This window comes from Chelonia mydas, chromosome 11, assembly GCF_015237465.2.
Source record: "Chelonia mydas isolate rCheMyd1 chromosome 11, rCheMyd1.pri.v2, whole genome shotgun sequence".
Taxonomy (NCBI): domain Eukaryota; kingdom Metazoa; phylum Chordata; order Testudines; family Cheloniidae; genus Chelonia; species Chelonia mydas.
In genome coordinates this window covers 31,407,701-31,423,895 of record NC_051251.2, presented here as the reverse complement: position 1 = coordinate 31,423,895, position 16,195 = coordinate 31,407,701, and the positions used below count along the sequence as shown (strand labels likewise).

At 41.8% G+C, this 16,195-nt stretch overlaps 1 protein-coding gene across 1 annotated transcript in view; it reads left to right on the top strand.

The window, feature by feature from the left end:
* The window catches only part of CCDC148 (coiled-coil domain containing 148), a 155,187-nt gene that overhangs the window by 33,943 nt on the left and 105,049 nt on the right, over window positions 1-16,195 (top strand). The window contains exons 2-3 of the mRNA XM_037912823.2: window positions 7,576-7,641; window positions 12,370-12,491. Of these exons, the coding sequence (XP_037768751.2) occupies window positions 7,587-7,641; window positions 12,370-12,491 (177 nt within the window). The 5' untranslated portion in view covers window positions 7,576-7,586. The remainder of the gene's footprint in view (window positions 1-7,575; window positions 7,642-12,369; window positions 12,492-16,195) is intronic.

Genomic DNA, 16,195 nt, shown 5'->3' with positions numbered 1-16,195 from the left:
TGGTGTTTAGTCTGTCCTGCTCAGACTACAATCAGCCAGCTATCATGTCTTGGCCTAGACCCTTTTGTTAGTTAAGCACTGCACTAACTTGTCAACCTTTTGAATAATCTCTCTCCTTTAGGATTGCTTTGTTTTGCCAGGAGCCTAGATGCTTGTCAGAGATCTCATTTTTCAGATGGGATTTAGTGTTCTGTGTTAAATTATGGGAGGAAGAAAATACATGGCTGATGAGCGGGCAACATGGCAGTGAGATACCCATAGGATTGATTCGTTATTCCTGGAGAGGGATCTGTGATGAGTTTGTCTCTGTAGTGTGGGAAAGGTTCGAGCAGAGAAATTTGGTGATTGGCTGGGAGTAGCTGGTTCGTATGGACTTTGCATCCTGCCCTGGAATTCTAATTTGGATATCCTGCTGCAATACCAGCATCCCTTTAATAACCACCGTAGGGCTCGTCTGGACATCTAAGATGTTCTGCTTTAACTACATCTGTATAAAAGTGCTTTTTCGAGTATAATTTATTACTGTACAGGAAGGCAAATAAGCTGTATCAGTGTATTATATCTTTATACTGGAATAATTCTGTCCACACTGAGGATTGTACTGGTATAACTATAATCTTTAAATATTTTGGTTAGGAGTGTGATTTTTTTTTTTTACTAGTACAAAAATGGTGTGTAGATGAAGCCTTAGTGTGGCTAGAAGGTTGAACAAAGCTGCTGCATAATGGAGAGGTAGAGTGTTTACTCAGTGGGCATGGGCATGGATGACTGCTAGATTGCTGCATCTTAAAACCAAGATAATGTTCGTAAGTTGAGGGAAGCAATTAGAAGAGTTTGTGAAACTAAAATTGGCACCTTTGATTGAGAGACTGCCATTTGTAGAATAGGTGGACAACTTAGACTGGGCTCTGCCTGAATGCCCAGACAGCATCTGTGGCCAACAACCCACAGACCCACTGCATCTGGTAAAAAGGGACCTTTTGTCATGGATGCAGATTATACCACAATTATCTATGCTTTTGTCATCTCAAGATTAGATTTCTGTAGTGGTTTCTACATAAGAGTACACCTTAAGGCCACTCAAACTGAAGCTTGTACAGAATGCCATGGCTGCTTAAGCACATTTTAGGTCAGGAGTACACTAAACCAGTGTTCTCAGATGAGCACCGGCAGCAAATAGGCTTCTGTATAAAATTCAGTGTGTAGGTGTTAACCTACAAAACTAGATCTCAGATGATCTAGGGCTATTTGAGAGACTGTCTATCCCTGGCACAGTTTCAATCAACAGAAATATTCAAGCTGGAGTTCCCTCACTAGACAAAATAGAGCTGCTGATCTAGTATTCTCGATTAAGGTCTTCCCTTTCGTTTGTACTCCTCTTGGTCCTTCGGAGCCTAGATTTGCTATGCTTTTGGGCAAAATGCAGAGCTCATCTTTTTGTTCAGACTTCTGTGGGGGAGCTGGGATCTAGTTTGGAATGAGAGTTTATTTTATATTTAGCTGTCAAGGTGGGATGAGTAATTTTGTTTACATTGTATTTTTAATTTGTCTGTTTACGCTCTTATGACACCCATCACTGTAGTTTGACTGACTAACATAATGTATTTGTCTTCAAAACAACCCTGTGAAATGGATGTATTACTTCTGGAACAGACATGTGATGGAAGCCTATTGACGCTTTTAGAAATATAAATAAATATTTTTCTGACTTCGAGTATTTCCATTCTTTTTGTTCAATGCAAGGGTCTATTTCATGATAACAGCAAAGAAGACTGAAGAACATAAATCAAGGAGTACTGAGGAAGGTCAGACTTGATCAACAGGCCTTAGCTGTTTTCTGTTTGATGTGACTATGTAACATCAAATGTACAAAACCTATTCAGCCTGAATCTACACTGTCTTTTAACTTGTGTCGTCATACCTATGCAAAATGGGTATAAAACTAACTCTCAATCATATGGTTAGTAGTCTGTGTGCTATGCTACAGTCGTGATTCAAATTTGAATAGTATTGACTGTTTGTTTGCAGTGATAATGGAACTTATTTGCAGAATTTTAATCTTCTCGAACAAAGATGTGACTTCCCAATGGCCTTTGATGTTTTGCTGTGCAGGGTATTGTCATTAAGGAACATAATAGCTATAACCATCAGATATATTTCAGTACATACTTTAAGAATGTACTGAACTAGGCATCTTGGTTCCCTCATTTATTCTGCTACAGAACATCATGTGCAGGATCTATCATAGTGTCCATAAATTCTTAACTGAGGTCAAAGTGAATTACAAATAGTTTATTCTAGTTTGTACTATATGTTAAATGTCAAGTTTCCTAATGGAACCTGTGACAAAGCTCTGTCCTTGTCTCAGTGGGTCCTGCGCTTCCTGGTGGATTTCGCTAGTCTCAGAGGCTCACTGTGACCCTCCACGCAGCCGTTCTCTCTCTAGAGGCAAGGATCATAGCCTACTGAGCCATTTTCATCATAAGCCAGCAAGGGCGGTGAGGAGAAGCTACACTTCCTTGCACAGTCTCTGTTGTCTCCCAGTCTCAGTGATTAATCGGGGAGGGGAGGGGGGATCCCTGGCCCGCCCTCTACTCCGGGCTCCAGCCCAGGGACCCTAATAGTAGCAGCTATGGTAGCTGACTTTTTGGAAATAGGACATGTGAAATTCCCTGGGCCACTTCCCCACAGCAGCCCCCACTCAATATCTCCTTCACCGTTACCTCAGGGCCTCCTTCCTTGCACCTGATATGGTTTGTACTGCTTAGTTCCTCCAACAGCATGGCTTCCTCCCACAGCTCCTGACACGCATGCCCAACGGACTAACTGGGAGGCTTTTACTTAGTTTCAGCCAGCCCCTAATTGGCTTCAGGTATCCCAATCAACCTAGCTATCTTCCCTGCCTTCTGGAAAGATCTTAATTGGCCCCAGGTGTCTTAATTGACCTAGAGCAGCTGCCATTTACTTATCCTGGTACCAGAGATTTGTTTAGCCTGAGGCTAATATATCTGTCTCCCACTACTTTTCTATAGCCATCTGGCCTTGCCCTGCCACAAACCCTACAGACAACTATATACAAGAAACTCCATGTATCACCACACCTACCTTTAGAAATCCTGTAACCACCCCAAACACACCAAGAAATATGTTATCTCCAGCCAGGCACTCGGATACCACAGAATATGCTGTGAGGAAAATGTCTAGAATACACACCTTAACAGACTCAAAACCCCATTCACCAAACAAGGACTCTCCACCAAAGAAGTAGAACCAGCCACCCAAATACCCCGAGAGAACTTGCTTCAAAACAGAAATAAAATCTCCTCTGACCACACATCCCTAGTTGTCATCTACCAATCCACACTGGAACCCATACAGGGCATCATCAAACAACTACAACCCATAGTCAATGGGGACTCCATCCTGTAAAATCTTTTCTGAACCCCCTTCAAATAACCTTCCAACTTCCTCTATCAGACTAGGATACACTCATACAAAGTGGTATCAGACCCTGCCAGAACAGATGCAAAACCTGCAGACATATCTTCACTGCTACAATGATCAATGGTTCCCACAACACACATTTCAAGATCTCTGGGTCCTACACATGCCTATCACAACATTTGGTGTACCTCATCCAGTGCACTAAATACCCCAATAGCAACTGTGGGTGAAACCATGCAATCAATATACTCTCAAGTGAACTCACACAGGAAAATGATAAAAGACAAAAACCCCACTTCACCTGTGTGTGAACACTTTTCACAAAGTGATCACTCTATATCTGATCTCACAGTACTCGTCCTTTAAGGATACCTGCAGCACGCTTTCAAAAGATGAGCCTGGGAGGTTAAATTCATAACTTTGCTAGATACTAAAAATCATGGACTGAATAGAGACACTGGATTTGTGGCTCATTACAACAATCTGTAACCCACTAACCACCTCGCCTCAGCTGCTTTCCCCACTCTCTCCTCCCCCTTAGAATCATAGAATATCAGGGTTAGAAGGGACCTCAGAAGGTCATCTAGTCCAACCCCTTGCTCAAAGCAGGACCAATCCCCAACTAACCTTAAAAACGTCTAAGGAAGGAGATTCCACCACCTCCCTAGGTAACCCATTCCAGTGTTTCACCACCCTCCTAGTGAAAAAGTTTTTCCTAATATCCAACCTAAACCTCCCCCACTGCAACTTGAGACCATTACCCCTTGTTCTGTCATCAACTACCACTGAGAACAGTCTAGATCCATCCTCTTTGGAACCCCCTTTCAGGTAGTTGAAACCAGCTATCAAATCCCCCCTCATTCTTCTCTTCCGCAGATTAAACAATCCCAGTTCCCTCAGCCTCTCCTCATAAGTCATGTGTTCCAGTCCCCTAATCATTTTTGTTGCCCTCCGCTGGACGTTTTCCAATTTTTCCACATCCTTCTTGTAGTGTGGGGCCCCAAACTGGAAACACTACTCCAGATGAGGCCTCACCAATGTCGAATAGAGGGGAACGATCACGTCCCTCGATCTGCTGGCAATGCCCCTACTTATACATCCCAAAATGCCATTGGCCTTCTTGGCAACAAGGGCACACTGTTGACTCATATCCAGCTTCTCGTCCACTGTAACCCCTAGGTCCTTTTCTGCAGAACTGCTACCGAGCCATTCGGTCCCTAGTCTGTAGCGGTGCATGGGATTCTTCCGTCCTAAGTGCAGGACTCTGCACTTGTCCTTGCTGAACCTCATCAGATTTCTTTTGGCCCAATCCTCCAATTTGTCTAGGTCCCTCTGTATCCTATCCTTACCCTCCAGCATATCTACCTCTCCTCCCAGTTTAGTGTCATCTGCAAACTTGCTGAGGGTGCAATCCACACCATCCTCCATTTATGAAGATATTGAACAAAACCGGCCCCAGGACCGATCCTTGGGGCACTCCACTTGATACTGACTGCCAACTAGACATGGAGCCATTGATCACTACCTGTTGAGCCCGACGATCTAGCCAACTTTCTATCCACCTTATAGTCCATTCATCCAGCCCATACTTCTTTAACTTGCTGGCAAGAATACTGTGGGAGACTATGTCAAAAGCTTTGCTAAAGTCAAGGAACAACACATCCACTGCTTTCCTCTCATCCACAGAGCCAGTTATCTCGTAATAGAAGGCAATTAGATTAGTCAGGCATGACTTGCTCTTGGTGAATACATGCTGACTGTTGCTGATCACTTTCCTCTCCTCTAAGTGCTTCAGAATGGATTCCTTGAGGACCTGCTCCATGATTTTTCCAGGGACTGAGGTGAGGCTGACTGGCCTGTAGTTCCCCGGATGCTCCTCCTTCCCTTTTTTAAAGATGGGCAATACATTAGCCTTTTTCCAGTTGTCCGGGACTTCCCCCGATCACCATGAGTTTTCAAAGATAATGGCCAATGGCTCTGCAATCATATCCGCCAACTCCTTTAGCACTCTCGGATGCAGCGCATCCGGCCCCATGGACTTGTGCACGTCCAGCTTTTCTAAATAGTCCCTAACCACTTCTTTCTCCACAGAGGGCTGGTCACCTCCTCCCCATGCTGTGCTGCCCAGTGCAGTAGTCTGGGAGCTGACCTTGTTCGTGAAGACAGAGGCAAAAAAAGCACTGAGTATGTTAGCTTTTTCCACATCCTCTGTCACTAGGTTGCCTCCCTCATTCAGTAAGGGGCCCACACTTTCCTTGACTTTCTTCTTGTTGCTAACATACCTGAAGAAACCCTTCTTGTTACTCTTAACATCTTGCTAGCTGCAACTCCACGTGTGATTTGGCCTTCCTGATTTCACTCCTGCATGCCCGAGCAATATTTTTATACTCTTCCCTGGTCATTTGTCCAATCTTCCACTTCTTGTAAGCTTCTTTTTTGTGTTTAAGATCAGCAAGGATTTCACTGTTAAGCCAAGCTGGTCACCTGCCATATTTACTATTCTTTCTGTACATCGGGATGGTTTGTCCCTGTAACCTCAATAAGGATTCTTTAAAATTCAGCCAGCTCTCCTGGACTCCTTTCCCCCTCATGTTATTCTCCCAGGGGATCCTGCCCATCAGTTCCCTGAGGGAGTCAAAGTCTGCTTTTCTGAAGTCCAGGGTCCGTATTCTGCTGCTCTCCTTTCTTCCCTGTGTCAGGATCCTGAACTCGACCATCTCATGGTCACTGCCTCCCAGGTTCCCATCCTTCCTTTCCTCCCTATGACTGGAGGGGTGTTAATGGGCCTCTTCACCTTGAATGTTCCCTTGAGGTGTGTTAACTACTATGCTAAACAATCTGTTCCACCTTGTGTTTAGTAGGGACACTCTGAGTTACTTTCTGAGACCTGAAGAAGAGCCCCGTGTAAGCTTAAAGCTTGTCTCTCTCACTAACAAAGTTGGTCCAATAAAATACTACCTCATCCCCTAGTCTCCTTAATATCCTGGCACAACAGCACTGCATATAAGTTTCCTACAAAGCCTTCTATTCCTATTCTATTCTTGGGATGATTTTAATAATGATAATAAGTTTTGAAAAGCATTATCTACATAATAGGTGACAATCCTGGAATCTTATCTTTGTGACACTCTGAAGCCTAGAATGTCTCTCAGTGTGAAGCAATGGAAAGAGCTACGAGCATGGTTGAGAGCTTTTTTTTGTTCAGAATATCAGCAAATTCAATCATCGCTGGGATTCACAGTCCATTAACATCAAGTTCTTAACTTATCAGGCATTTTGATTTTACAAAATATATCCAACCAACAGCAAATCATGTATCTATGCCATGATTGGTTGAGTTATCTCTGACCTATTACTACTCCTACTCTACAGCTAACTTGCATGCAACAGTTTCATTGGTCGTATGAGGAAGGCTGAACAGCTGGCAGATTACTTGGCCCAAATGCTGCACCCAGCGGCGCTGACTTTATAATCTGCTGGGGGATGCTCAACCCCCCAGCTCTGCCTCAGGCCAGGCCCCCACTCCACCCCTTCCCACCCACCCCCCACTCCACCCCCACCCTGCCTCTTCCTGCCCCCTCCCCTGAGCATGCCCGGCCCTCGCTCCTTTCTTCCCCCCCACCCCCAGCACCTCTTGCACGCCGCAGAACAGCTGATTGTGGCAGGCAGGATAGGGAGTGGAGGGGAGCTGGCTGCCGGTGGGTACTCAGCACCCACCATTTTTTCCCCATGGGTGCTCCAGCCTTGGAGCACTCATGGAGTCGGTGCCTATGGCTGCACCCATGCAACAGCACTGGCTTTCAGCTATTAGTACGTGTATAATGAGTGGATGACTTCATGTTTGACTGTATTTTTCTGAGTAACATAGATCTACCACAGAGTGGCTACTTTTTCTGTTTCTTCTAATGTCATCAATATAATATAAAAGGGATTTTGCTAGTGTTTCACAAAGCGATTCATGAAGTCTGTCCTAAAACAAAAGATGAACCCTTATAATTTATTATCTGGTTAGAAGGTAGTTTCAACAATATGACACTAGCTTTCCTGTCCCAGTGTACAAAAAAAATAAGAGCATTACAATTTCTTAGCTAAATTGATTTTTAGAATATCAAAACTTTTATTTCTCAACAGATGTAAGAAACATGAGTGGAAGGGACCTTCGAACGTTCATTACAACTCACAGGACTAGTGACATAGGTATATATATTTGAATTTTTATTAGTTTAACTGTTCTATCACAGTCTACAATTGAACAATATTTATAAGCTACTGTGTACAATTACATACATATGAATGGCACTATAACATTCTGATCTTTGGTATTAAAAAAACCCTCCTTAATGATAGAAGGTATCATCTGGCATCATTTTGGAAGCCACTGTTTTTTTTCTTTCACATTTTATTTATTGTGCTCCTTTGCCCGCTGTAATATGTAAATGTCATAACGTCTGGTTTGTTACTAGGTAAATGTTGTTCATAACATTATTTGTATTACCTTAGCACCTGGAAGATAGGTACTAAGATACAAACAGAACAAAAAGAAGGTCTCTGCCCCCCAAAAGCTAAGTATAAGGGACAACAGATGGATACTGATAGGGGAGTACTAGAAAACAATATGAAAATATTTGTCAGTATTGTATAGTAGCCAGTGGTCTCAACATACTACTGGCCTAACCATTGTCAGGTTTTCTGTAGGCGTCACAGCAAAGGAGAGTGCTGAGGAGGATAATGAGGTAGCTTTGCAGATGTTTACAACACATACTCAATATTGGAAGTATCACCCCATGTCATTTTATTTTCAATAATCAATCAGAAGGTATATTGACACCAAAACATAAGAGCAAGTTTTGCTAAATAAGGTAACCTAGTGGGATAGGCCTTTTCTTTCCAATCCCTCCTGCATTCAAATCTTGTGTAGGCAGATCGCATTGACTTTACGAGCCTCCGTGAAGGAGTGATTTTTTTGAAGCATGATTAAAAGAAGAAGGTGAAACTAGGTTCAGAAGAGAGTTCCAGGCATAAGCTACATGACAGAAGGCACAAAGAAAAGTGTAGAAGAAGGACATGAATAACATAACCTTCTTAGGACGAGCAGCGAGAACGTGTAGACTCGTGTAGAAAGGAAATGTGGGTAGAGATATAAAATGGGAGTAAGTTGTGAAGAACTAGGAAAAGATTACTTCAGTCTCCTCCACTGTCATTCTGGTCCCTGTCTTGAGCACATGAAAAAATATATTTAGAAAGAAAATTTCCAGGATGATGGAGACTTATTACCTGGGGAGGACATACAGTATTACTGCCTTTACCAAACATTGGTAATGGAACAAATATTTTTCAGGTGTTTTAATGTAGATACTGCTAAGTAATTATTTCCTGGTTGACAGAAGCATATGGACCTTTATGTGTTTACTTAGTGATCTCTTTTAATGTATCTTTCTGTGTGAAATGGGTGTCTGTTAAAATTCCAAAAAATGAGTGTAGTCTCTCCCATTTTCCCCTGTCCCCTTTCTTTATCCTCTCGGTTTTCTGCCTGTCTAAGTTTCTCCATTGACTCACTTTCTGTTCTTATTCATCTGATTCTCCACATTCATTGTTGCCTCCTCTGCTATTTTCTCTCTTTTTACTTGCCCACTCACACTGTCCTCATCCCAGATACCCTCTCCCTCACTTAGATTGTGTAGGTGTGAGAGAGATGAGAGACTGAAGAGAGGGTATTATTTCATTGAAGTTGAGTTGTTCCAGGGATGTGTTTTTGCCATCAGTGTCTAAAACTGATTTGCGGTACCACAAGACACCAGGCAGTGGCTGACATTTTTCAAAGGAGCCTAAGGAAGTTAGATGCCTAATTCCCTTAAGCTTCCACTCCCATAGGCTCATTTGAAAATCCCAGTCAATCTGTCTTGTATCTACCTGCTTGTCCAGATGTTTTAAACAGTGACCGTAGGAATCCAGAAGTAAGATGTTATAACTTATGTTGCATGCAGTAGGAACTAATTATGTTGTCCTTGAAGTCTGTTGTCCTTAGCAAAGCTTTTGACACAGTGTCCCACAGTATTCTTGCCAGCAAGTTAAAGAAGTATGGGCTGGATGAATGGACTATAAGGTGGATAAAAAGCTGGCTAGATTGTCGGGCTCAATGGTTAGTGATCAATGCCTCCATGTCTAGTTGGCAGTCAGTATCAAGTGGAGTGCCCCAAGGATCGGTCCTGGGGCCGGTTTTGTTCAATATCTTCATAAATGATCTGGAGGATGGTGTGGATTGCACCCTCAGCAAGTTTGCAGATGACACTAAACTGGGAGGAGAGGTAGATATGCTGGAGGGTAAGGATAGGATACAGAGGGACCTAGACAAATTGGAGGATTGGGCCAAAAGAAATCTGATGAGGTTCAGCAAGGACAAGTGCAGAGTCCTGCACTTAGGACGGAAGAATCCCATGCACCGCTACAGACTAGGGACCGAATGGCTCGGTAGCAGTTCTGCAGAAAAGGACCTAGGGGTTACAGTGGACGAGAAGCTGGATATGAGTCAACAGTGTGCCCTTGTTGCCAAGAAGGCCAACGGCATTTTGGGATGTATAAGTAGGGGCATTGCCAGCAGATCGAGGGACGTGATCGTTCCCCTCTATTCGACATTGGTGAGGCCTCATCTGGAGTAGTGTGTCCAGTTTGGGGCCCCACACTACAAGAAGGATGTGGAAAAATTGGAAAACGTCCAGCAGAGGGCAACAAAAATGTTTAGGGGTCTAGAGCACATGACTTATGAGGAGAGGCTGAGGGAGCTGGGATTGTTTAGTCTGCAGAAGAGAAGAATGAGGGGGGATTTGATAGCTGGTTTCAACTACCTGAAAGGGGGTTCCAAAGAGGATGGCTCTAGACTGTTCTCAGTGGTAGCAGATGACAGAACGAGGAGTAATGGTCTCAAGTTGCAATGGGGGAGGTTTAGATTGGATATTAGGAAAAACTTTTTCACTAAGAGGGTGGTGAAACACTGGAATGCGTTACCTAGGGAGGTGGTAGAATCTCCTTCCTTAGGGTTTTTAAGGTCAGGCTTGACAAAGCCCTGGCTGGGATGATTTAACTGGGAATTGGTCCTGCTTCGAGCAGGGGGTTGGACTAGATGACCTTCTGGGGTCCCTTCCAACCCTGATATTCTATGATTCTATGATTCTATGATAGAACAGGAATGGAGTCTTAGAACTTTTAGTAAGTAATCCAGCTAGGTATGTGTTAGATTATGATTTCTTTAAATGGCTGAGAAAAGAACTGTGCTGAATAGAATGACTATTTCTGTCTATGTGTCTTTTTTGTAACTTAAGGTTTTGCCTAGAGGGATTCTCTATGTTTTGAATCTAATTACCCTGTAAGGTATCTACCACCCTGATTTTACAGAGGTGATTCCTTTACTTCTATTTACTTCTATTTCTATTAAAAGTCTTCTTGTAAGAAAACTGAATGCTTTTTCATTGTTCTGAGATCCCAGGGTTTGAGTCTGTGGTCACCTATGCAAATTGGTGAGGATTTTTACCAAACCTTTCCCAGGAAGTGGGGTGCAAGGGTTGGGAGGATTTTGGGGGGAAAGACGTGTCCAAACTACGTTTCCCAGTAAACCCAGTTAGAATTTGGTGGTGGCAATGGATATTCCAAGGACAAAGGATAAAATTAATTTGTACCTTGGGGAAGTTTTAACCTAAGCTGGTAAAAGTAAGCTTAGGAGGTTTTCATGCAGGTCCCCACATCTGTACCCTAGAGTTCAGAGTGGGGGAGGAACCTTGACATCAGGCTTGAGAAAGCCCTGGCTGGGATGATTTAGTTGGGGATTGGTCCTGCTTTGAGCAGGGGGTTGGACTAGATGACCTCCTGAGGTCCCTTCGAACCCTGATATTCTATGATTCTATGATGGCTTCCCATATATTTAAAGAAAGTAAGTTTATTCCCCTCCTCTCCGAGCCTACATAATTCAGAATGATGAATTAAATATAGTGGAAAATGTTTTCTGTTCTTGTATTGGAAAATCAGTCTGATATATAGCTGAAATAACTGAGTTTCTACAGTTCGTTCCATTCATATGTAAATAGAACTATTCATCTGACATCTTAGAAGTGATACTGGTTCCTTAATTCAGAGTTCATGATAAATATGTCTGAGTAGTTATCATAGAATCTTGGAGTTGGAAGGGACCTCAGGAGATGATCTAGTCCAACCCTCAGCTCAAAGTAGGACCAAACCCCAACTAAATCATCCCAGCAATGGCTTTGTCAAGCCTGATCTTAAAAACCTCAAAGGAAGGCGATTCCACCACCTCCCTAGGTATAACCCATTCCAGTGCTTCACCACTTGAGACCATTTCTCCTTGTTCTGTCATCTGCTACCACTGAGAACAGTCTAGATCCATCCTCTTTGGAACCAGGAATAACTAAAAGTACATTGTAGCCTGTGTTTTTCTATTATTTTATCAGAATTTACTAAAATTCCAGCAAACCCAATTTAAATTTAATATTATTTATTTAAACTGAATATTATTTATTTATCTGCATTCCTGTAAAGCTTAGGAACTGTAGTCATGAACCATGACTCCACTGTGCTCCTTATGTTAATTTTTGGTGTTGATTGCCAATATCATTGATTGACGAAGATAGTTGCAAAATAGACAAATTGTGAAACTGTTTATGATATCATTTTTACCAGGTTAGAGCTCAGTTTATTTTAGTAGTTACTCCTGATTTGACACTAAAGTGGAATGAAAATCAGATCCACTGAACACAAATTACTTTTAATGTGTAACTATTTTCCTAATATTTTCTTAGCAAAATCATATGTTTTTAAGTACAATACTCTGTCATCCTGTGAATTAAGCTTTAATTTTGTGTCCAACATTTAAAAAATGTTTCTATACAGTTTGAAATGACTTTTTTATGTTAAATATAGATAATCTGGTTGTTCGTATGAAAAATGGTCTTTTCAGCCAGAAGTATAAACCTGTTGATTACAAACAACTACATGCACTTACTGAAGAAAAGAAAAAAGCATCTGCTAATATACAATTAAAGGTAAAGGTTTTTTATTCCTAGAAGAATTAATTTTTTATGTATAATAATCTTCATTTAGTTGCTTCAGTTTATTATTTGTATTGTGGTCTGCTTAGAGGTTTGTATCAGGGACTGGGCCCCATTGTTAAGCACCTTGCTTGTGTATAATGAAAAGAAGGTCCCTGCCCCAACAAGCTTACAGTCTAAGTATATGACAAGGGACAACAAATGCAAAGGAGGAGGAGAAAGGTAACAGTGTGTTGTTATGATTAGTGCAAGAAACAGTGGTCACAGCACTCTGAATCTGAAGAAGGACAATATGCTGATTTTCTTTTTATGTGGAGCTTCCCCATGCATAAAGGTCTGCATGGAAGAAAATGCAAAGAAGGGGTATTAAGGAAAGTTGGACTGATGGGTAGTAAAGGCTGGTATCCTTGGCAGAGCAGAGGTGAGGGTTGACAGCTTGATATCTAATGAGAAATGTTCAGTAGACTCAAATCATGAAAGGTCTTAAAAGTGAAAACAATTACCTGTGTTTGTCGTGAAAAAGGAGAAACTCATGGAGAAGTACCTGTATTTGTGGTGGAACAGGAGGAGCTCATGGAGAGATGCAAAGAAAGGGAAGGAGACAACATAGTCAATGTGATGAACCAGGTAGATGAGAATTACAAAAGTGTTGTAAATGGTTTTAAGAGCAAGATGGCATTTGTTGGAAGGCCAGAAAAGAAGCAGTGACTTCATATCTTAACTACTGCAATGAGGACGTGGGCCTGAGTTTTAGCTTTGGAATGAGAGATGCCATTGTGTAAGAAGAAGTGGCAAGGGTTAGACATGACCTGCATGTGTCTAATTCCAGAATAGGCACTCACATGTTATGGTGAGGAGGGATATATAATACAGGTAAAATGTAGGGTGGGGGCAGAGACTTAGTGTAACATTTTAAGGACTTCCTGACTAGAAATATTGTAAACTGAACATTCACTATATGTTAATATATGCTTTACTTAACAAGTAAGTGGATAAGTGGTTTCTAACAATTTGAAAACAGCATTAGCTGCAGTTAAACAAGGTTCATGTATAAATAAGTAGCAATATCTTGCTTTAAGATGCCTCTAGATAGACAGGGAAAGCTGGCTAGTATAAAAACCATTAAAGAGAGAAAAAGAGTTAAAAAATACTAGACATCAATATCAGAGCAGGTTTTTCCCCCAAAAAACATAAAGAAGGTGTTGGTATCCTGCATTTGTGTCCTTTTCTTTTCTTTTCTTTTCTTTTCTTTTCTTTTCTTTTCTTTTCTTTTCTTTTCTTTTATTGAAAACTTTCCTCATCTGTACCTTAATGTAATAGTAACATCAATAATTTAATGTACAGCTCTACTCTGAAGAATGACTTAGTAAAAATGGTACTTTATTCTCCCAAAGCTGTATTAGAGTGGGAATGTATTTTTCACAAAAATAAGTTATTGCTCTGAATACATAGGATGCAGATCTGCTGATCAAGATATCAATTTTTTCAGTCACTTTTCAGAGTAGAACCACACTCAGCCCTGCACTATATATTTCTACATTTCTCCCATTTTGGAGGTGCATATTAAGACTATATTTTGGCTTTCTCCCAACATTCCCTAAAATCTTACAGAGGAAACTCAGGACATTTTGGTGAATTAGCCTCAAAAGACTACAAGGACAGCTGAGTTTAAAAATAGTGGCTAAATTAAGTTCTAATCCCACTGTGTAGCTACAGTATGATTTGTTCTGGCTTCTGTTGATGGGTCCGAATCATCTTATAAAGAGGATAAAAATGTAGCTGAGTCTGTAGACCTCTACTTCGACTAAAGCACTTCTTACAAACCTACTTGAAATGTGGTTTGGTCTTTTCTACAAAGGTTCAAGTAAACCATATTATATCACTAGAAAGCCACAATAAATCTTAAACATTGTTATATTTGGTTTCATAAGGTTGCTGAGACATGGAAATTGTCTTGCACTGTATTGTGGTTAATTGTGCATGGTTTTTTTGTACTCAAGTAATTTAGGGAGATTCTTGGATTCATGAGATATCAAGGATGTCCAGACATACCTGGTTTGATTTTTAGCTTGTAAAGAACTTGGCATAAAAGGAAAAACTGCTTTCTCTGAGGAAAAGAAAATATACCAGACTCCATAATGTTTTTAAAAAATAACCTTTTAAGAAAATGACTTTTAATCCTGGAGAGATGTGGATACTATGGAAGACTCCTGGCTGCCATTCAGGAGAATTTGCTGCTCGTACTATATGGCTTCCTTCTTTCCTTTGCAGTTGCTAATAGATTCTTCAGCACAAATATAAAGGTCAGGTACAGAAAAACACAGAAGTTATAATTCCTTGTAAAAGTAGGGCTGTTCTTGGTTTATGGCAGTTTTCACTGATTATTGGTAGGTAATAAAGGTAATAAAATTAACAAATTTCAAAAGAAACTGACATCAATCATTCACTGTAATTGTTTTGTTTGGGTAAGGACTATCGTTACATAGAGCACAAAAGAAAACTAAATCATTATGAACTATGATCACCCTCTCCTCCCACAGTAACATCCAATGTGGCTATATTATTTTTTCCCAGATAACAGCAAGTGCAGTGGAAGGACAGTACATCCCTGGGTTTCATCCCTCCTAATGTGGCCTGCTCATTGTCTGCCCAAACCTCACCCATTACTCTGCATAAATCCCAGTCTCATGGAGGACCTTCCATTGAGTTCTTGGGAAGGGCAGGGGAGATGCCATGGTGCAGAAGCAGCTGATTCCCAACTTGTATGTGGGAGGGACGTGCCCACGTGAGTGGATCTTGTTTGGCAAATGCAAGGCCTGATTTTGGGTCTTTTTTGGGGAAAACTCCCAAAGAAGTCAATGGGAAATTTTGTCTAAGGATTTCAGGATCAGACCCAAAGTCCTGTTTGGAAGATTAAGGAGTTCTTGTAGATTGCAGTTCAGAATTTCAGTGAACAGCACTTAATAAATGTAATACATTACTTAGGCCTGGTCTACACTAGGAGTTGAGGTCGAATTTAACAGCGTTAAATCGATTTAACCCTGCACCCGTCCACACAACGAAGCCCTTTTTTTCTATTTAAAGGGCTCTTAAAATCGATTTCTTTACTCCACCCCCGACAAGGGGATTAGCCCTGAAATCGACCTTGCCGGGTCGAATTTGGGGTAGTGTGGATGCAATTCAACGGTATTGGCCTCCAGGAGCTAACCCAGAGTGCTCCATTGTGACCACTCTGGACAGCACTCTCAACTCAGATGCGCTAGCCAGGTAGACAGGAAAAGGCCCGCGAACTTTTGAATCTCATTTCCTGTTTGGCCAGCGTGGCAAGCTGCAGGTGAGTGCAGAGCTAATCAGCAGAGGTGACCATGCAGAGCTCATCAGCAGCGTTGACCATGACGGAGTCCCAGAATCGCAAAAGAGCTCCAGCATGGACTGAACGGGAGGTACGGGATCTGATCGCTGTATGGGAATCCGTGCTATCAGAACTCAGTTCCAGTTTTCGAAATGCCAAAACATTTGTCAAAAACTCCCAGGGCATGAAGGACAGAGGCCATAACAGGGACCCGAAGCAGTGCCGCGTGAAACTTAAGGAGCTGAGGCAAGCCTACCAGAAAACCTGAGAGGCAAACGGCCGCTCTGGGTCAAAACCCCTAACATGCCGCTTCTATGATGAACTGCATGCCATTTTAGGGTGTTCA